Consider the following 21,942-nt stretch of genomic DNA (forward strand, 5'->3'; position numbering starts at 1 on the left):
ATCATTTGTACACGAATCAGTTAAAGAATTAGATTTTGACTCGGTCTCTTATGCCCAGAGTAAAAGTTATTTGATTACACCGCTGAATCCCTCTCATTAGAGATCATCAGCACTGTGCACATCCATTCTCGCAGGTTTAGCTCTAACTGATTAATCAGATTTAAGTCTGTACAGAGACTGACGCCCTCAGACACCATGATATGGTCAGTTATTCAATGTTTTTCCTCATCCCTCCACTGCGCTAATTAAATAATGGCAGCACGGTGGATATAATGGCTCTTAACCACGATGTGGCACTTTTCAAATAGGAAGCTGTATCTTCACTCACATCTGCTCTGCTTCCTTCACATGGCTGCATTGATTTAATGAACTGAAGACTTTAATTCTGACAGATACATCTAAAAATGACACACTAATTTATAGATTGATATCTAGTATTTTAATGTCCCCAATTTAAACGTGTCTACTGGTTAATCGTGTTTTAAATTTGCACCAATCAGCGTTATTCCACAAGTCCTGCTCAATTGCCAAAAATTTGCTTTCGTGTTTTTGGAAGAATTAAGAGATTGGTTCATAAGTCAGGCTCTCATTTATACACTAAAGTAGTTTTTGTCTGCAGTTATCATTCCTTCTCCTTTATTCTTATACCCATCATCTGCTTTAAGTCTTCTTGTGAACTTTATATGAAGCTATTATGTTGCATCTGTGGTCTGTTTGAGACAAATCGAGTGAATATTTTCCAAAGTCGGTCTCTGGGTGTTTTTCTGAAGGACTTTGCTCTGTTTGTGTACCCGGACATGTTTCCCTGTTGAGCTGAAGCAACAGAAAGTAACCCAACAATAAACGAGAGAACACAGAAGAGACTATGCTCTTCTGAAAATACAGTACTTCTCCACACACAACTTTCTATTTTTCCATTATCACTTTTCCTCGTAGTTAAGAAATTAAAATAGAGCATTAATGGGTTCATCAGCACAGAAATATTTTATACTTTGAATTATTTTTGTATGAAATGTGTCTTAATATAAATAAACGGTTTTGGCTGTTGTTGCAACCAATGTTACTCTCCAGCTCCGTACTGTTTCTCCAATAATCTCCAAGTGTGTCTCAGTTCATCCTTTTAGCAATGGGTGCTTAAATGTCTGAATAGACGGGTAACAGTCCATTATCTCTCTGCTCAGGTATATGGCTCCAGAGGTCCTGGACGACTCAATAAACATGAAACACTTTGAGTCTTTCAAGCGGGCCGACATCTACGCCATGGGACTGGTCTTCTGGGAGATCGCCAGCCGCTGCTCCATGGGAGGTGAGGATCAAATGAGAGGGGGAGGAGAGAGGGGAGGGTGAATCATTGAGTGAATGAATGGGCGGTTGACAGATTAATGGAGCAAGAGTGGAACAGAGTTAATTATGGAAATATTGATGCACCATTATCAGCCTAGTTGTAGGGATGAGCTCGTCTGAAAACGCTATCATGGAACCACCAGAATGTTAAACCAGAATATTAAACACAGTTTTTGTTTTTCTTGCAGGCATCCATGAGGACTACCAACTGCCCTACTACGACCTGGTTCAGTCAGATCCATCAGTGGAGGAGATGAGGAAGGTGGTTTGTGAGCAGAAGCTTCGGCCCAACATTCCTAACCGCTGGCAGAGCTGTGAGGTACGACTTGTGTCACTGGATGAGCCTTTAATTTGTAGGGTTTTAGGGAAGAGTTCAATTTTTTCCTCATTTTTTTATTTCCATAATGGAATGTATGAGACATTCCAGTTTTGCATCTGCATATATATATATATATATATATATATTATACATCACAGAGTGGCCTGGGAGAGAAGAAGGGGGTCTTGGAGATAGAGTTGAGGTCAGGTGAAAGGGACAGATCCATGCTGGTGTTCTGAAGACAATACGAAGAAGGTTTTGTAGACTTGTCCATTGAATTGATTTCTCTCGCAACGAACAGGTTGTAGCAGAAGTTGTTGGAGGCACAAACTTTGTCATCAGACACATTTGTAAACTCGGCTAAAATACCATAATTTTCTCATTGTGAACAGAGATGAGATGTTTTAAATTGGGTGTAGAGCGGGAAAGTGAAATCCAATCCCATGTGGTGACAGGAGACACATTCAGTATGGATTTGAATACAAGGTGTGAACAGACAAACCTAAGGCTGTCCTCCTGTGATTGGTTGTCTCTGTTAATACCAGGTCTTTTTCAGCAGTCCAGTGATAGTTTTCCTTACATCCATGCACAGCAAACTGGAACGCTGAGTTACTAATTCACCATACTTCTATTTGTACCATTTTTTTTTTACAAAATCTTAACAAATACAGACTTTAAAAAAAGTTAAGCTCAAGTCACCCACAGTTCAAATCACTGATCCTTTTTTTTATTGTTTTACATTCCCCAAAAAATCATAGTATGTGAACTTGATCTGCAAAATGTGGAGCACGATTATTCCCCATATTGAAGAAGGGGGATTAGAGTGGGCAGTTGTTTTGTATCTGCCTGTTTGCAGATCGACAACATCAGACTTTTAAAACCCGGACCGAACTAAATGTAAGAGTGAACCTCTCTGCTGGATTTTTATGTACAGTTAAAAAAATGCAGTTCCATGTCTAACGTTGAAAACTGAGATATAAAAATGTTGCCAAGGTGTCATTTAAGATGTTGTGTTCAACATGTTCGAAAGTTGTATTTGGCTATAAGCCCAAGAATCCTTCTCAATACCATCACTCATTTATATGGCACACACACACACACACACACACACACACACACACACACACATACACACACACACACGAGTTTCGGATTAATACACTGTACTATAGGCACACACATTTTCATTATTGATTTGTTGACTTTGTTGAGGGTCATTATGATTTAATTTGAGTTGATGGTGCTACATGTAAGCGACATTACTGTTTGGCGGCTCACACATGATTGTAAGTTTTGCAGTGGGTCTACAGACCCTTTTGTATTAAAATGTGCTGAGTTGAGATCATCAGAATAAAACAGTTACAGTCCAATGTATATTCATTCAGTGTGGGTATTTCCAAGGGACATTATTCAGGGTTTGAAGACAAACACTGTGACACAGAGGAAATGGTCTGTTGCTCTATTATTCTCAATGAAAAGGAAGCTCACAGACAGGTTCCAATTTCAGAACAAGCCTGTGTAGACGTTACACAGGTCAAGACTCTTTACCATCAACCTGAAAACACCTTAAGCTTTTGTGTGATTCGGAGTAAACAGCCTTTCCTTTGCTTCTCTGCAGATTTGGTAGACCTTTTCTTTGAGATGGATATATTGTTTGTATATATATTTCACATTCCTAAACTTTGTGAGTATGCCCTATTTTTCAACATTTTAATTTATTTCCTAAAAATGATTCCTGGATGTATCTTGCTCATCTTAGTGCCAGGGTACTTCATACCAACCAACTGGACTTCCTTCAATTATATAAGTCAAGTCAAATGCGACCCATTGCAATTCTGATTTTCCATTTTCCCACCATTAAATACCACTTTAATTGTAACACAACTTTCATTATATGTGTCCAATAAAACTGTTTATTCACTTTTTACAATTAGGGCCATGTTCAGTGTTTTGTCTATACCCAGACACGGACATAACTGAGATCAACTCGCGCGTACACACACACACACACGCTGCACGCACACAACCAAACACTCATTTTACACAACAATGAGTCACAATGATCCACAGACTATAATAATGACTCCCACACATCTAGACTGACAAACCGGTTCAGTAAATCAAACTGCACATTCAGACGCAGAGACTGATTTTAACACATTAGTAGCAATGATTTGTGATTTACATTTCTGGGCTTGGAATCTACCTCCTACTTAATATGTAGGAGAACCTGGAATGTATCAGTTGCAGTTTAGTTTATTTTTTGTTGCTAAAAAAAGGAAGGGCAAATTTATAACGATAAGCCACCAATCACCAGGGCATGTCATGTTGACTAATGGGATTCTAAGAATAGCATGCACTTCATTCTGATGCCTTTTAACAAGAAAGAATTGTGCAAAGGTCCAATTACACCAACGCCACATAATATGTGCAGATTACTTTCAGGTAACACTGCACTGCAGGGTTTGAGTTTATTGGCTAATTAGACTTTCTTATTTTATTATAATCATGAGCGGCACATTACTGCCAATAAATAGCGTATACTGTAGTGTGCACTTAAGATGTTTAGTTTCTTATCCACCACAGAATACCATCAGAGACCATCTGATAGGTCCCAAATTCAGTCATGACAACGAGCCCAGACACAGCCAGAGATGTAAGCAATTAGCTTCAGTGACTATTAACAAGTGCAACAGATGGTGTGGCTCCCATAGAGCACTGATCTCAACATCCAGTCGCTCTGAGACTACATGAGGAGACGCTAGACACTGAGACAGACATATATTGATAGATTAATATAAAACAGTTGTGCCTTTGTGGAGCTTGAGTTCGACTGAATGATATTCTAGTTTCTAATGAATCCAGTGATACATTTTTTACAGAAAGCATGTATACAAGAAAAATGAGCACAATTGGAGAACATGATCGAAGGCTGGTTACATGCCCTGGATAAATGTATATTTCACCCTCTGCTATTGTTTCTTCATGTGTGCAGCCAATGACTAACTACCTTCCACTGCTGAACATTACTTTTTCGTAAATTTGACTTTGGGGAAATTGTAAATTCAAGCTTTTGCAGACGCTCTGATCGATCGAGGGATGGCTTGGACTGAGCTAACCCTCAGGGTGTCAGTTGCTGAAAACAGTCAAATGATCATTCATATAGAATGCCGAAATACGAAACCTGATTTTGATGATGATTTTTTTCCCAACAGACAATAAGCGGGGATCTACGAGAGACAATTGAACGGATATATTGTGTGACAGCATTTGGCTTAGCCATTTATCTTTTTTTGTATTTTTATTTTGCTGTATAATGGTCCGCCTCTGAAATGAATTCAACTGTAGAAAGCTGCCTAAGAACTGGCACTTTTTATATGTCCTTAACTTAAATACTTTGATCCAGTCCTTCCTGACTCTGTCTTTCTCACTTTTCTCCTTTCTCTCACACCGACACACACATAAACGCAGTGTCATCAGACACATCGGACTGAGTAAAAACACCATTTTGTCTTCATGAACATAAATATTGTTTATTTGCACACAGCTGTGAAATGAGATCCGACCACAAGAGGATACAGCTTCGCAACAACATATCGTCAATCAGAGGTTGTTGTGTTGACAGTCGCCTATTTGAAAATGTTTGCATATCACTCAACCCTATCAAAATCCCCAAGTGTATGAAGTGCTTGGTCAGAGTCAAGTCTTGTACAGTTTTACCTCTGTGTTGCTGCTGAAGATGTTTATTTGAACAGTGGGGGCTCACTCAGTTTGCCTTATCTCCATAAAGCTGCAAATCAGAACTGCAGATTAAAATAAATGTAGTTGTGTTGAAAAGCATTTTAACCTGAAGAATTGAGCTTCAGCTAGCAGTGCGTGCGTGCGTGCGTGCGTGCGTGCGTGCGTGCGTGCGTGCGTGCGTGCGTGCGTGCGTGCGTGCGTGCGGGGACTTGGCATTGGTCCACCTGTTGAGGGCAGGACTGGAATGTGTCCGGCGCCTTGATGAAAGTTTCACAGATGATGCACAAGCGTCTCAACAGACGGACACAGTGAGACACTGACAGAGAGTGAGACACAAACAAACATTGACTCATACGTACCAGATGCTGTTTCCAGCCCCAACCAACAGAGATGTGAAGACATTAGTGTAAACTTCGCAGGCTCCGGCCCTCTATCGGTCCAGTCTATTTACAAAGTCTTCACTTGAGTCGTTTTTTCCAGAATAGGCAAGATCGAACCAATAAAGATTTAGCAAGAAAATGGTTTATGTAAGAGCAGGGACAAACTACATCAAATTGTGAATACGCGGTGAAGTTTTTCTAAACAACTGAAACTAACTTTGAATGTTCATCTCCTCAAACAGGATCATTGCGTATAGCTGCAGATGTGAGAACAGTTAAAATGTAGACTGTGGAAGTTTAGTCTCGAACTGGAAAATATTATTTTCTTCAAACCAGGCCATTTACCTTAAGAGCTTTCAACAGCCTCTCATTCTTCATCAGTGGTTGGAGGTTACGTGGATGTTGTCATGGCGACGGCTCATTTTCACACTAACTTACATTATGACAGCTGTGCCACAGTTGGCTGCATATTTCTTGTTTCTTAAAGAACTGTCCAACACATTCTGTGTTTCTCTTCATCATCTCACTCTAAAGACCTTTCATCATCATCAAATCTGTCTCTATTTATACTGCAAGAGATTAGTGCCTTTCCCAAGACATCAGAACGCTCCAGAATGATGCTGTAATTATGTCTCATATTAACGTTTGTCCTCTCTCTCCTCTACAGGCCCTGCGGGTGATGGCAAAGATAATGAGGGAGTGTTGGTATGCCAACGGTGCAGCCCGACTCACCGCGCTCCGGATCAAGAAAACCCTGTCCCAGCTCAGCCAACAGGAGGGGATCAAGATGTAGACGCAGCCACCAAACATACATATACATACACGTCACTGACTGGCATTCATATCTTTAGCGCAACAGCATTATTATCTTTAATATTATTCATCGATTCTTCCTCTACTTTTGTTTGAAGGGAAGTGAAGAATATTTTCCAGCTTGTGCTTTTATTTTTCGAAAACCCATTTCATTCATTGATAACCCGATAGATCCTGCATCTGAAACTCAGGAACCATTTGTGTGTGTCTGTGCTGCACTGGGCTGACATGCACACACGAATGGATGGATGGATGGATGATGGACAGATCAGAGGGTTGTTTCTGAAGCGGATAAAGGAGTCAAAGGAACCCTCAACTCATTCTCCTCCATGTTAATTCACTACATTCATCACAAGAAGTCTTTCAAAGACCCCATAAAGGCAACTGGTGTCCCGCTCAACTCCAGCCTCCACCGCTCATACACCCCCAGCCAATTAGAGCTCACACCTCCTCAGCTAAGCTCAAGCCCAGACAGGGAGCTGGATATCAGCCGGAGAGGCCTCTTAGCTGCCGGGGCTCCACTTTCATCTCCTCATATCTCCATTTCTGTCTCCCAATTTGTACTTTTGCATTAAACTCTTTACTTCGACATTAAGCTACTCTTCAGTGGGGCTGCAGGTAACTCATTTACATCTTTGGATAATGATGAAATATTCAAATATCCTGAGTGTAGTGATTTAACAAAAGAAAATCAGTGAATATCTATTTAATCAACACATTTCAATTCAAACAAATTCTAAAAATTTTTTTTAAATGTAAGCAACCGAAAACCATATTCAGTAGTTAAGCCAGCGCTAAATAATTATTGTTTAAATTATAATACCCCTGAATTAAAGTGGTGAACATTTTAACAATGGGAAACAACAATCTTAATAGACAGTTTAATTAATTTTAATTTGACAGATCGTCGAATGTAAATCTCAGTTTTAACTTCTGAACTTTAAAAAACAGCAGGGATGGCATCAACTGGGACTCTGTCTAATCAGGTGTAGTTATGACCAATATCAGATCTACGTCAATAGTGACTACAGCTTAATCTTTTTATAATAGTGTCTTGACATTTAAGCTAAAGACTCTACTTTGGAGAAACATTTCCCAATTTAATGAGTTATACTACTCATTTTTATGCTATTAAAATAAACAGAGGTTGATCAGGATTCCTCTCGCTGCAAACAGTGCCTCGGCCATGATCAATGTAGATCATCAAGATTCGGCAGTTTGTCATGTGAAGTTGTTTGCAGCCCTACTCTTGAGTCATGTTACAGTAGCACTGGGGACTGAAGCAAGGAATCATGGTACTGTGTGTGCGCTGCTCTGTGGGGTCCACACAAACACGCGTCGCCTTCTTCTAGTTGAGTTGTAAAAGCAGAATCTCTCATCTCTGCAAGAATTTTCACCTGTTTTTACTTCTGTTATTGTGTTTCCCCGTCTCCCATCATGTTGTCAGGGATTCGGATAGGTCAGTTTAATTTATTGTATTTCTTTTTTATTTTCTTTTTGGTGGCAGGGGATCTTTTGCAAAACTTAACAGGACATGATGACCTCATTCATTTTTGGCGAACATGCTGCAACATATGCAATTTACAGTAGATAAATCAGTCTATTTTCTATACTCTGCTAAACCACACACACCAACAACAATAATCAGCTGCCACCATGCCTGCCAAGCCAGCTGTTACCGGAAACTGCAGTGCTTTAAAAACCCAACTCCTCTCATGTCGGCTGCCGTGGAGTCGGTGTGCTGGAGTGTATGCAGCTCTTTGCGAGTGTGTGTCAGAGAAGACCTGCCGAGCACTGCAAGCTCGTACTATGCACACCGAAGAATAGGGATGGAACAGCAAGAAGGGAAACGCTGCACGCTCCCACGGCCCAGCCGACACCCTGGTGCCATTTCGTCAAACCCACATCTCCCCCACCCTCTGACACCTGAACACCTCAGCAACAACTCATTTTACAGCTTCTCTTCTCAGCGGACTGAGTCTGGAAACTAAGCTCCAGCACCTCAAACTGTATTAAGTTGGGAAAACTTCGCCACAAAAAGCTCACGGCGATTTTCAAAAAGAGACACAAAGACTTGTAAGCATTACTGTTGTCGCCCTATAAATGTAAACTCTTGGATTTCAGATTTGTTTTCACGTGTGTGCGCCGCTGACCGCGCAGTAGCACGAATCAACCTTTTAAGTGGTTTCTTGTCTGTAGGATAATCCACAACAAAAAAAATCAGTGAGGTACATTCATTTAAATATAGCAAATGGATAATTACTAAGCCATAGGTTTTCCAGGTGTATGTTTTTTTTTTTTGTGGCAAGTTGTTTTTCTACTAGAATGTACATTTACGAAAAACAAAAGATGAAAAAAAACTGGACAATTATGTCATTTCAGTTTAGCAAGCCTTAAGGGACCAACGCAGAGGATTCAGGATCTGCTCTTATTCTTTTCTCCTTGTTTTTGTTTTGTTTTCTCTTTTGAGATAAATACCAATCATAGGGAGCAATGATACATGATCATTGCTCCCTATGATAAAGATAGTGTCATGATTCTATCTAAAGGATAAAAAAAATATAATGTAGCATCTGATTTCATAGTTTAGTTTGTTTTGTCCTGTTGCCAAAATTGCCATACATCTAAACCCATTCTCTTAATTTACAGATTAACTTGTGTTACATCTGAAGCATACTTTGTTATCATCATTACAGTTTAGATACATAAAGTATTAAAAGGTCAAAAATGAATACATCCAGTGCATGAGACCTGCCATTTTCAAAGAAATCCCACAGTCCCTTGATTGTTCAGCAATAAGTGCACTTCTGAACCACTTGGGGGTTTACCTGTGTGGCAGTTTGGATGTTGGTAAGTTTGTCTTGTCTTCATTGTTTTTCTGACAGTATGGATACATAACCTATTGATGTGCTGCTAATAAGTTGTCCACCTCGCTTTTTCCAAGTCGAGGTGAGAGCTGCCGTTGGATGTAAATATCCTCAGATTGCCTAAATCTGCTCATTCTGTGCCATGTTGCTCGGACGCACATCCAGCACATTTGTCATTTGTTAGGCAGTCCTCTTAAAGATTTGCCGATGTGTGTCGACGCAGTGTTTGCTGTCGCGATTTCTGGAATAGCGGAGAGTCCACCTCTCACTGCAGCAGCTCATTCCACTGATGAGCTCTCTCAAAGTGCACATCAGTTCAATCAGCTGCTGTATGGCGAAACGCTGCAGCCTCCATTGACCATGGCTGAAAACCACCGTGCCAATCTTTCAATGGGGTTCACAGGAGCTTTTTCTCTACACTTTGAGGCCCGAACAGTTGAAAAAAGATCTAGAGACAGTTTTCCTAAGTCTAAGTTTGTACGATCCCATGCAAAAGCAAGAAAACCTTTTTTTCAGAATCAAGTACTTTTACTTTTTAAAACCCATATTAGTGGCTTTTGTAGCAACTGATCATGTAATAACAAACATAATACAAGAATTTGTCTAAATTTAGAAATAGTTTTAATAAAAATCTCAAATGGACAGCTCCAGTCTAAGTAGACTTAGTTTTTAAACCGGTTACTGCAACTCCAAGTCCAATGAAAACAACTAGTATGACTCTCAATCCAACACATACCTCCCCCAAGGAAAGGAATGTGGTAGAAATATAACATAAAAAAGGAAGTGTTCTGATACCCTAAATAATTTGTCATGTGCCTTTGGGCAACCATATGTTCACAATAAATTTGGCCATCAGAAAATATTTAATGTTAAATAATAAATTGAATTGATAATAAAGTCCCCCCGGGGCACCACCATTCAAAGATATGCAAAATGTGGCCGATTTACTGATCCAGTTTCATAAAATCTATGAATTTGGAACTATAATAGATAATTAACTTAATGACCGTGGATTCAGAGTTCTTCTCAGTTTTGAAGTTGCCAAAATTCAGTGAGCTTTATCTGCTAAGGAAGACTGTGTAGTAGAAGTGAAAAAGTAGTTTTTTAGTGAAGGTTTATATTGCTAGTCATTTCTAAAGAAAAAACTAAAATTGACTAAAATATCCAATAGCTGTTGTAAAAATTACGTCTTCAGTTGCTACAGGTTTTATTCAGTAACTCCTTTGTTATCCTTGAAAAAATCGGTGAAAACTCAGTTTGACAAATAGCAGTGCAGGTGCGACATACCCACCTGTGTACCACTGCTTTGAGTCGCTGTGAATTCCTAAATATCTAAAAAAGTTCAGCAGTGGCAGAAGGGACTTAGAAATCCTTGTAAATACCTTGTGGAGTAGACAACAGAAGAAAGCTATCCTAATATTTGAAGAAAGTAAAGTGGATATTGCTGCTATATTAAATACAAAAAGGGTGACAAACTATGCTGAAATAAATGTTCAATGTGTAAACTAGTGGGTCAACTGGGCCTTGCCAGGCGAAACCAGGGCCAATTCTTCTTTCTAATCCGTGCGGGTGGCAGGGGGAGGGATTGGTGGTGGTACAGGAAACCCTACATTTGAAATCTCTACCTTCCCTTTAAGAAAGCCCTGGCTTGTCCTACTGGGCCTCTGTGTGAGATTGAACCTGTACATTATGCGTATTCCATTTCAATGTCATTCTCTGGGACGTTAGAAACAACAATAGCTCAACTCAACAGCACCTCTGGTATGCCTCTACTCGGACAACCTTCATTCTGTCTTAAAGTCACCAGCAGCCTTGTACTTTTTCTTTTTCAAAACCCAAGATGACTTAACTGTAAAAAGATGTTTGCAGCCAATTGTTGTTCCTCTTGTGGTCTTTCTACAGCAGTCGTTCTCTCCTTGATTCTATCTTGCCTTTCTCTCTTGTCATTCCGTGTTGTCTTACAGACAGATGTCTCATTGCTACAAGGGACACACTTGATTGCAGTCACTTCTCTTGCCTCACAGCTCCACGATGGCTGAAGCAACTCGCATCCATCCCTACCAAATTTGACTCCCTTGTCCCTCTGAACTCGGGGCGTGCTTGAAACTAACCAGTTTATATGACTCAATGAACTGCACAGATTTCCAGGCAATTTCTCCTTTAAGGCATTCATGGTGTTGCCCTCAGTTCTACACAAGACAAGAGACAGAGGAGTCACCTGAAACCGTCTCACCTCCAGGCTGCATATTCCTCAGCTTGTTATGTTTCGAAAGTTCAGAAACCCACAGACACAGCCCAGATTACCATCCTGCTTTTAGTAGTAAATCAATATGGCGTTAGCATTATGAGATTGTTAGGAGGAAAAAACAAGGTGAATACATAATTGATGCTAAAGAACCAAAGGTATTATCTTTTTAATCCCACACAATTTTCTACTTTTTCTACAAAATCTGGTGCCTACATTGACCACAATGCAACTCAACCAGGAACAGTTTGATCAGAAATTTGAGCGTGTCGTCCTAGAAGCAGATAATCTATCATTTAGCTTCAAGCAGGGATGACGAGGAAGTAAGGAGGTCTGGTAAACTCAATTATCTTTCAGGTTGATCGAAGAAGGGCTGCATCCAACACAATGTAGTTTGTAGGTTTCTGATCACGTCAGTTTGACCAACAACATGAATGTCTTCCAGAAGAGTTTTTCTTAAGTGTGCTTCTTAATTTATATGTGAAAGCAGAGTTTAAATGCTGCAGGAAATGTCTGGAAACTTGTGTAGACATGGCTGATCAGTTTTTTCAAGCTTGTTTCGAGCATGCATTGACCTTCGGGGTCCTTTTGTCATTTGGGTTAAAACTGTAAAACAGTTCAAACGGTCCACAATTAGGTTATTTGGATTTTACCGTTTTGCTTGTTTATTTCAATCACTGAACCGTTAGAAAATTTACAAAGAAAACCCACTGTACCTCCTGTTTGTGAATCTCACCCCATCTTTCTGTAGCTCAGATTAAGGGGGGGGGGGGGTCACTGTACACTGCTGATATGCAGTGTCCATATAATTTCAAACCTCAGTTCCCTGAACAACACAAGCAAAGGTCATGAGGGGGAGAAGTGCCATGGCTGAGCAGTTTAGTGACTCAAACCCAGACAAATATGCAGCCTGCTCGTGCATCACTTTGTGACTGAGAAAGGTAGAAAACAAAGAGTATTCTTCCGCTCTGTGAACATGGATGGAGGGACCATGACGAAGAGGTTATCATGAACTATGCCAGCAGCTCTACCGCTTCAAACCACGCACTGAGAAATTCCCACAGCTGTGAATGTATCAGACCTCTCAGAGCAAACAACCGATCTGAGCACAACCTGCATAGCTCAACCCAAAGGTCGTGGCAGCAACGTAGTGAGCATTGCAAATATCCGCCACACGCACGGGTCTGTTTCTACGTCTCTGCCTCTCGTTATGCAAAGTCTGGGCAAAACATGTTTGCCCACTCAGTCCCCCTGGGTCACCAGGATGAATGACCTAACTATGCTCGTATGATCCACACACTGTGAAGAGGTCCGTGTTAGGGTCAAAAGATGGAACCGCTCACCTTTCGTGGTTTCCCTCTATCGTCTCGGCGAAGGTCTGAACACCTCAGTGCAGTGCTCAAAAGCCAGGGAAATGTTATAGGTCGATGTGAAGAGGGGTTTGGGTCACTAAAGGGCTCAGGCTCTGCTCAGTCACAAAGTTTGCTTCTCCATTTCGATGCTGCTGTGAGGCCTTTGTGGCAACAAGGTTGGCAGAAAGCTTTATCATGTTTTATTTGGTGCCTAAGTTTGACAAGACTTATTTTTTACCTTCCACTTTGAATGACAAGACTGCATGTGATAGTGTCTGCATTGATGTCTGCATTATCTGCTTTATAGATATCATCCAAAAACTGAGATCTTAAAAAAGCATAATTAACATTTTGAAAAGGTCACTTAATTGAAAAGAAAATACCTCCTTTTAAAGACCAATGTGTTTTACCTCACTGTAAATATATATTCTTGATTTGTTTACTCCAAGTTTGCAATTTATCTTTCTCTTTTGTTTCTATGAAATGCTTAAAAAAGTTGAAGAAGAACATTTGTTTCTTTTCAATTGTACTTTTTTGTCAAATGGCATTGTATTGTGTTTGTGTTGTGCCCAAGCAGTATACTATTCCTCTTTTACCATGCTCTGTATATGACCTGTTGGTTGTGTTCTGCGTGAGCTGTACAGTCAAAGCGCTTTACAAATGTCCAAGCCCCCTTCTGAGCTCTGGTTTAAAAAAAAAAAATGCCTTGTTCAATATATTCTTTTGTTTAACGGAAAAAAAAAAAAAATGAAATAGAAGAGTCAGTGGAGTCAGTTGAGGTGGTGGAGGCTGGAAGTTAGGGGAAGGACTGTATACCCCTCGACAACGGTCACACTCCTCGCCCCACAATCCTCTTGGATTTCTAAACATATTATAATCTTGACTTTTTTTATATAGTATGTACAGATGAATGAGAGATCAGCATAGGAACTAGAGGATTGACACTTATGTTAACTTCTAACATAGCTGGAATAGAAAATGGTGTGAATAAAGAAACAAAGTTTCACTACAAGTTTTGTCCTCATTTATTGGTTCAGCAACAAACCTCATGATGAATCCTTCACAGAACAGAAATCATGGAACTGGATCTCTGTATTATTGAGACTCTGATCTTCAAACATGGTTTAACTAATCCAGACTGAAATTATGTTAGCCATGTACCATAATCCAGATCATTCTTACCCTTAGTTTGTAAGCACCCTTCATACTCAGAGGTAGATTCAAAGTGCTGTACTGACATACAAGGAAAAATTGAAAGCAAAATTTTGAGCAAAATAAAGGATTAAGAAGAGAAGTATAAAATCTGTATCAAAATGTAGAAATAAGGTGAAAGGGAAGAATTATAGAAATGAAATAGACCAAACTGTCGGATGATATTGAAAATACCATATCACCTTGTAAAACAGCTCAGTTGAAGGCACTTCTGAATGAAAAAAAGTTCTCAAACAGAGTTTTATAATTGCAATGGATCAGGCGGTTGCTTCCAGCGCTGTACTGAATAGTGACTAAAAGCTGCTTCTCCATGTTTCGATTTGACCCTTGGCACCGCTAGCAAACAACTCCCCAGGCCACTAACAACCATTCACAATCACATACACACCCATAGTCCCTTTAGAGTCTCCAATCAACCTAACCCCAATCTGCATGTCTTTTGACAGGGGTGACATGTATTTTATTTTTATTTCCTAACATGATCCCATTATTATTTGAGTATGATTTGTTGGTGTTAGGTATACATCTCATTCAACTCTGCATCTCTTCTCAGCTTTGGCTCCTATAGTTTAGATTCTAGGAGCGTTCATCAGCTACATCAGGCATTCGTATAATATCCCAACAAAACATAACAGTACAAAAATATATATGGTTCAGCAGTTTTTTGTCCTTCAAGTTTACATTTTCATACCAAGCCATACAATAGAGTAAGACGAGATTCGTTAGAAGACTCTTTGTCTACATTAAATACAGTACATACCTTGTAATTTCTTCGCAATTTGACTGACATCCACAGTTATGGTTTTAAAACACCACAATACATGACATTTGAAACGGTGCAAACCACATATACATTTATGTCATTTTCAAACATGACCTGAGGAGGAAACCTGGAGAATTGGGTCTGGACTTTCTCCTGGATTTTCCTTCCACACATGAACAACACAGCTGCAGGCGCTTTGACAGTAGCCACCTATTTTCCGTAGAATTCGGGGAATGGCTGGAACACGCGGCAGAGGTTGGACGTACCGTCATCATTCTTCTGCAGAGATCATGTGATTTTGTTTACATCACATTAACACGGTGTCTGCTCTTATCACCAAAAACTCTCTCCGCCATATTTGTATCCTTTTTAAATTTTTTTTATAGTCACGTGTTAGAGGCGGCATCAAACATCAAACTGCGGAAGATCTCTGGAGTTCAGTGCATGTCTGAAAGCAGCTCTTGCAAGATACAGTATCTATTTTTTATTGAAAACAGGTAAATCCACTGTATTGACCCACTTCAGTGTCACTCCCTGTGTAGCGTGCTGAGCAGCAGATGGGAGCGGTGAGAGTAATCAATACAAATCCCCCTATTTGTAATGTAGGGAAGGAGCCTGCTAGTGGGGGATGAACAGAGAAACGTGCACCCATGCAGCCAATGGAGTGACAGGAGTCCTCCGCCGCAGCCGATGAACACGTGTAAGGAGATCTGTCAGGGACAGGTTTTGATGAGGAGGATGAATCTCCCTGTGAAAGAGCACAGCAGTTGGATGTGTTACAGGCTTTGTCTCATTTCTCTCAGAGAACTTTCATATTAAAATGTAAAGCTTATGGACACCAGTTGAGCAGCAGACGGGAGCACAGGGAGTGATCAGTGAGTGAATCCACCGACATGCTCATATCTCTGCCACCGCAGTGGAGAAGTTGCCACACATTCACCTGATGAGACATCCCAGCCTGGGCATGTTTATTATGATAAGGATGCTTTAGAACTGGAACTTAATCCCAGTATTGATTCCTTTGACTCTGACCGACCTGAGGCCGGTACCTCATTTGTAAGAGGAATCGACTGCAGGCTTCTCTGATGATGACTGAGCGTGTGGAGCATCATCCAGGCTCATTTTGATCCATCACCTCCACTGATTGTACTGATGCGTGTGATTGAAGTGCAGCCAGAAGACAAGCTACCAAACGAGGGAGTGCAAGTGACACACGCACACATTACGTCCATCTTTTGAAAAGAACACACTCAAACCGCTTGTAGTTTTATCCTCGTCTTTTCTCTTGCTCTATTTTTACTCGTTTTTTTTAACTCTCTGTTGCTATTCCTGTACATCTTCCTTTCTCTTTTTTTCTCTCATCACCTAGAGTGCAATCGAAATGCACCTTATTGTTTTGTTAAGTATCAAACCCACTAATCTGACCTTATTTCTCTTTCATTCGACACTCCTGCGCCGCCTGTACATCCTCTGCTTCCACTGGACCTCGACATTGTGCAGTTTTACCGTTGACTAGGTGCCGCCCATCAGGGGTCCCATTCATTTAAAAATCTACTTTATCAAATTATTATCGACCGACTAATTCAACAGACACCTGTCTGTGTGCCGGCTCCACCAATCTTTGAGGCGCCAGGAACACGAAAAATATAATAAGCCGGGACAACTTGCCAATCCTGGCGGCTGCCCTCGGCTCGCTCGACATGCCTCTCGTGTCTTAACTCCTCAACATCTAATCTAGTTAGCTGGTTTTGAGTTTGTAATGTTTGAGATGTTTGTGAACTTCACACTATCTTCCCTGTGACTGGACCAGGTTATTAGTGTTAGAAACTGATCCAATAGTTTTCCATGATAGTTTTGTTTTACCAGTGTATTACTCACACTTGCTTCTCGTGTGCTGTTCCCTCGTCTGGGTGGCGTCGTGTTTTAAGTCATAATTTCTTATATATATTTCTTTATACAGTCTGTGTCTTTTAATATTGCGTTTTAATTCCTAATTGGCAACATTCCAGGCCTCCAGCTTAATAATACCCATTAATTTAACACTCCCTTGTGTTTAAAGCATTTTTATACTTTTATACTACAATGACTAATGATGTGTTTAAAGTGGTTGACGGAAATCTAAAACAGGCATCTGAAATCCTTGACTAACAAGATAATGTAATGTAAAACTTGATACCTCGTAGGAGTTAAGTGAGGACATGTGTTTTTATAACTGTGAACTGACATCTAAAGGCGAATGACCCTGTGTTTTCAACCCTGCACTGGTAAAAGAGAAAGTACTCGGTAATCTTACAGAGTGACTATCAAACTACATAAATGATAAATGTTCCCTTGTGAGTATTTCACATCAAAACTATTCACACCAGCAGAGTGTGAATCCGTGACAGGTCCAACACTGATTAAAAGGTTTTTAATAGATTTGCATCAGCACATTCTTCAGGGAAAAGAAGGGATTCAACATCATCCTGGGCTTAGGATCTTATCCTCCTCACTTGACAAAAGGATTAGGTTTAGGGTAAATTCCATTTTACAATGTAGACGAATTTAAGGAGAGCTGCTCTGCCTAATGCAGGGTGTCATTGGGGTAGTTGAAGACGTGCTGGGGATGTTGGTTCTTTATCCGTAAAGTTAGAATTTTATCCTATGGTTTTACTGACCCACAGCAGCTTCTGGAAGTCTGACTATAAGGTTAGATGTTGTGCAGCCTAATTTTCACCTTTGAAAGTTGTTATGGCAAAAACAACACTTTGACAAAATGTATTTCCGTGTGAATTAATCACATGAAATGGCCCCAGTGTGTATGGAGCAGTACATATACACTCTCATGAGCAACACTGTGACTCATTGGCCCCTTCATGTATGAATGTGTTGCACTCTCCAATGGTGTGTCCCTGGGTTCCATCCTAGGTCCTTATAGGGATTATGCAAAAACTACAGCATTTCCATGGAACTTGGTGAGGGGATGGAACATGAGCCAACTAAAGGTTGGGGTGAGACAAATCGACATATCCAGGATCTTCTTTGACTTGAGTTAACTTTTCATTTCAAAGAATTTAGATTTTCACAAATTCATTAAGCTGGCATTTTGAGGGAACACATTAAATTGTGGCTCATATAAAAATCACAAAAAGTCACAAATTAAAAAACGTCCATTTGGAAACAAGGGTGAACAAATCAAAATGTAAAGACAAAAAGAGCACTGGTAAAACATACCTCTTTGGAATGCTAAGGGGTGACAATAGTCACAGTGTTTGATGAGAAGGTGTATTTTTATCTCTCTAGCCTTCAGATGTGTATTAATCTGCTGCTGAAAATATGCACTGTTCCCTCAGAGCAGTGTTTGAAAAACAATACAGAAGCATCTGTTTCAGAAAATGCCTGAGCCTTTTTTAAAAAAAAAAACCTTATATTTTGGAGTTGTTTTTAAAGATTTACATCTTTGAGTAGGAAGCGATGGGCTGAGAGCCAAAGACAGAGCAAGTAGTGAGAGATAGACTGGCAAGTGGACACAGGCCAGTCTGAGGGTTGGCTGACATGAGGAAAGTGCATGGAATGTAAATATGCTGTGTGGAATCAAGTTTCTCAATGGACCAGGCAACAGATCATTCATATTTATATCCATAATTGAACATTCAGTAGAACTCAGGGTGGAATTCCAGTGCAGTAATAAATGATTCCCAGTGTCGTTGATTCTTGTGACTGACAGGATTCCTTTAAAGTTAATGAAAAATATAGTTTATAAAGATTTTTTTTTTTACAGTTGAAAATTCTGATTAAAGGGTAAAAGAAACTAGTTAATTTCAAGGTGAAGATGTGATGCTATTATTGCATGATCCTCTTTACTTACTTCAAATCAAATAAGTGCTGCTCTAAACTCAAAACCTCTGACTTTTTATATTCCCAGAATCAATGCTGCTACTTACATTGTTGTCTTATTTCAGTAGTTATTGTCTTATCTGTACTAAATCTTAAAAAGCAGCAGGGCAGCAGGATCAGAGTGCATCAGCAGATCTTCTCCTCCTCTTCCTCTCCATTTAAAGCTTAAAACACTTGTCTTCCCTCCTCTCCTCGCTGTTTCACAGTCGAGGCCCGGAGCAAGCAGCGGGAACGAGAGGTCAACAGCAAAATGGGGAAATCGATGCAATGAATCATTAAGCGAGCTGTGGCTGCAGCACCCCCACACACTGCAGTGCTGTGGTGCCATGTGCAATCTCGGAGCCATTAAGCTCTGGACTGCAGAAGCAGCACTTGTTAGGATATAGACTAAGAATGCCTCTACTACAGGACGTCCTGAGGGGGGTTCCAAGTGGAGTCAAATCATCTGGGCAGGGTGTTGTCAGAGACTGGAAAGATTTCCCAGGGGAGAGGAAAAACTGGTGCAGCAGGTGTCTTCACAAGCGCTCTGTGTATTGGTAAAAAACATGTAGCAGCACACCTCTGTGTCCAAGCACATGTACGTATGTATTTGTGGGAAATATTATCGTGTGATTTTGGCATTCCCCCTCTTCATTACCCTTCAGTAATGCTAACCATTCCCAGTTCTCCTCATAGGGCGCAGGCTGCAGCAGCGGCCATAAATCATTGACAAATGTCTGATAAGCACTCTGACACTTGGAATCCTCCTCCTGCAGCTCCATTGCTTCTCCACTTCTCCTCTGATGAAGCTTCTATTCCATCTGCACTTCACTGCAACACTTTATCTGCGGGAGGGAGGGGATATGGTCTTAGGTAAGTCGCCTGTGAAGCACGGAGCTGTACTTTATTTTCCTCCTCAGTCTAAGAATAGCTTGCCCGGCTCCTTGAGATTGACGTTGATGTATGGATGTTGGCATGCTACTCCTGCTGCTGTTGCAACATCTGTCCGCAAGCTGAGGAGAGCAGGCCGGAAGTCTCTCTGCAACATTACCGTAAAGTAAGCTGAAGATAATACATTAACACACATTAAATTCATATTATTTTTTAAATGATGGATTGTTTCACGAGTCGTGTGCTGTCAAAATAGAAGCAGATGTAAAGCTGTGATTATGCCCCATCTGCACTTTACATGTTTTGCTTATCATATTTAGATGCACTCTCTACCTTATCATTTTTCATTGTTTGGATAAGCTATCAATGCAGTTAAAAACATTTCGGGACAGAATGTAAATCAATAAGCGAACTGTAATCCTTCTGTTGTGTAATACATCTCAGACAGTATTAGTTTTATTCATTCATTCAACTCTGTCACTCTATGAAAACTCAGTTCGAGAGAAGCACCTGTTTGCACAGCATTACCTCAAAGCCACAATTTAACATTCACAGCAGTTAACATCAAAGTGATGGAGCATCTTAACTCTTAACATCTAACTTTTGTGCCTTGTGTTTGGTTTATTCATTAAAGGGTCTGAACAGTGTACTCTAAGTGTCCAGCTCTCACACATGGACCACAACAAACTATTTAAATACTTAACAACAATAGATGCATCGATGTAGTGTATTTGGAATTGGATACGTGTTATCCCTGTATTTAATACATTTCTACATCACCAGACTTCAAATGATTGCATTGTTCCAAAACACTGTGGCGGCTGTGGCTGAGGGGTAGAGTGGTCGTCCTCCAACCTGAAGGTCGGCAGTTCGATCCCTAGTCTGACCCATCTGCATGCCGAAGTTTCCTTGGGCAAGATGCTGAACCCCGAATGGCCCCCCATAGAATAACAAAGTGCTGCGAATAGATGCACTGTATGAATGTGTGTGTGAATGGGTGAATGTAGAACTGTACTGTAAAGCGCTTTGAGTGGTCATCAAGACTAGAAAAACGCTATATAAATACAAAACCATTTGTCATGTTACAGGCTGTGATGGGTCTGTCTCATCAATTAATAATATGGAGCAATCGAGCTCTATAATTGTCATTCAGCTTCAATTATTTATTCATTCTTGCCAATTTCCTTATGGCCGTGTCTGGAGGTTGGAAACCTCAGACTGGACTGCATAAGAAACAGATAAGATACGACTATATTGATATCACACTAGGGAAATTCACTTGTTACAGCAGCATACAGTCAGAATAAATAATAAGTACATAATATACAACTGCAGATATATTATTACAGTTAATTCCCCCATCTTGTCGTGTCAGTCTGCCTATGTGGGACCTGCTGGGATCACTTGGTTAACAGTGGGTTTGTTGCAGTTAGAAAAAGTCGCCACTGGAGGGTGTGCTTCTGTCCCTCACATCAGTAATGCCACACTGTAAAGATGAGCATACAACAGTGTCATCAGTGAGAATTCATATAGACCACAGCTTTGTGTCTGTAAAAAACACTCAACTCTAAAATAGAATTACAATTAATCAGTTAGTCAGTCCTGAAGTCTCAATTCATGAAAAGGGGTTCTGTTCTTTGTCATTTGAACAGAGCCGAGTGGTGGAGCCCCTTTTGTTTTGTCTTTTTAATTATTATTTATATGCTGAGTGAAGGACTTGAAGCTTGTTCAAAATTTAAAAGCAACAAAAGGAATCCATTCAATAGGACTTCATAGTTTACCATTGAATCATACTCTCCTGTAACAGGCCTATCAAACGTATCTTCGAGCTGCTCTGGTGTATGGGGAACAAACAATAATATCTGATGTAACTGAAGGAAACATTTCATTTTATGATCCACGAGTATCATCCATTGTATTTGTAGCTGAATCAATATTTTTCTCACTTACCTTTTAAATAAATATATATATATATATTTTTTTACTGTCATTGTTCATGTCTTATTTGTATCAATTTCCATAATTTTTTTCTGTGCTACTATGTCCACTCTGGTCCCATGTGGTCAACTGTGGTCCTGTTTGGTCCAGTTTAGTAGAGTGAAGTTCCATGTGGTCCAGTGTGGTAGAGTGTAGTTCACTGTTGTCCACTGTAGTCCTGTG

At 40.2% G+C, this 21,942-nt stretch overlaps 1 protein-coding gene and 1 long non-coding RNA gene across 2 annotated transcripts in view; both read left to right on the plus strand.

The window, feature by feature from the left end:
* The window catches only part of tgfbr1b (transforming growth factor, beta receptor 1 b), a 51,372-nt gene extending 37,299 nt beyond the window's left edge, over positions 1 to 14,073 (plus strand). Inside the window, exons 7-9 of the mRNA XM_053412993.1 lie at positions 1,182 to 1,306; positions 1,533 to 1,663; positions 6,452 to 14,073. Coding sequence (XP_053268968.1) covers positions 1,182 to 1,306; positions 1,533 to 1,663; positions 6,452 to 6,577 — 382 coding nt within the window. The 3' untranslated portion in view covers positions 6,578 to 14,073. The remainder of the gene's footprint in view (positions 1 to 1,181; positions 1,307 to 1,532; positions 1,664 to 6,451) is intronic.
* A 5,168-nt stretch (positions 14,074 to 19,241) lies between these two features.
* Positions 19,242 to 21,677, plus strand: LOC128426124 (uncharacterized). Its single transcript, XR_008333228.1, has 3 exons — positions 19,242 to 19,489; positions 19,668 to 19,764; positions 20,566 to 21,677. It is a non-coding gene; the product is annotated as an uncharacterized LOC128426124 (long non-coding RNA).
* The last annotated feature ends 265 nt before the right edge of the window (positions 21,678 to 21,942 follow it).

Source organism: Pleuronectes platessa, chromosome 20 (assembly GCF_947347685.1).
Source record: "Pleuronectes platessa chromosome 20, fPlePla1.1, whole genome shotgun sequence".
Classification (NCBI taxonomy): Eukaryota; Metazoa; Chordata; class Actinopteri; order Pleuronectiformes; family Pleuronectidae; genus Pleuronectes; species Pleuronectes platessa.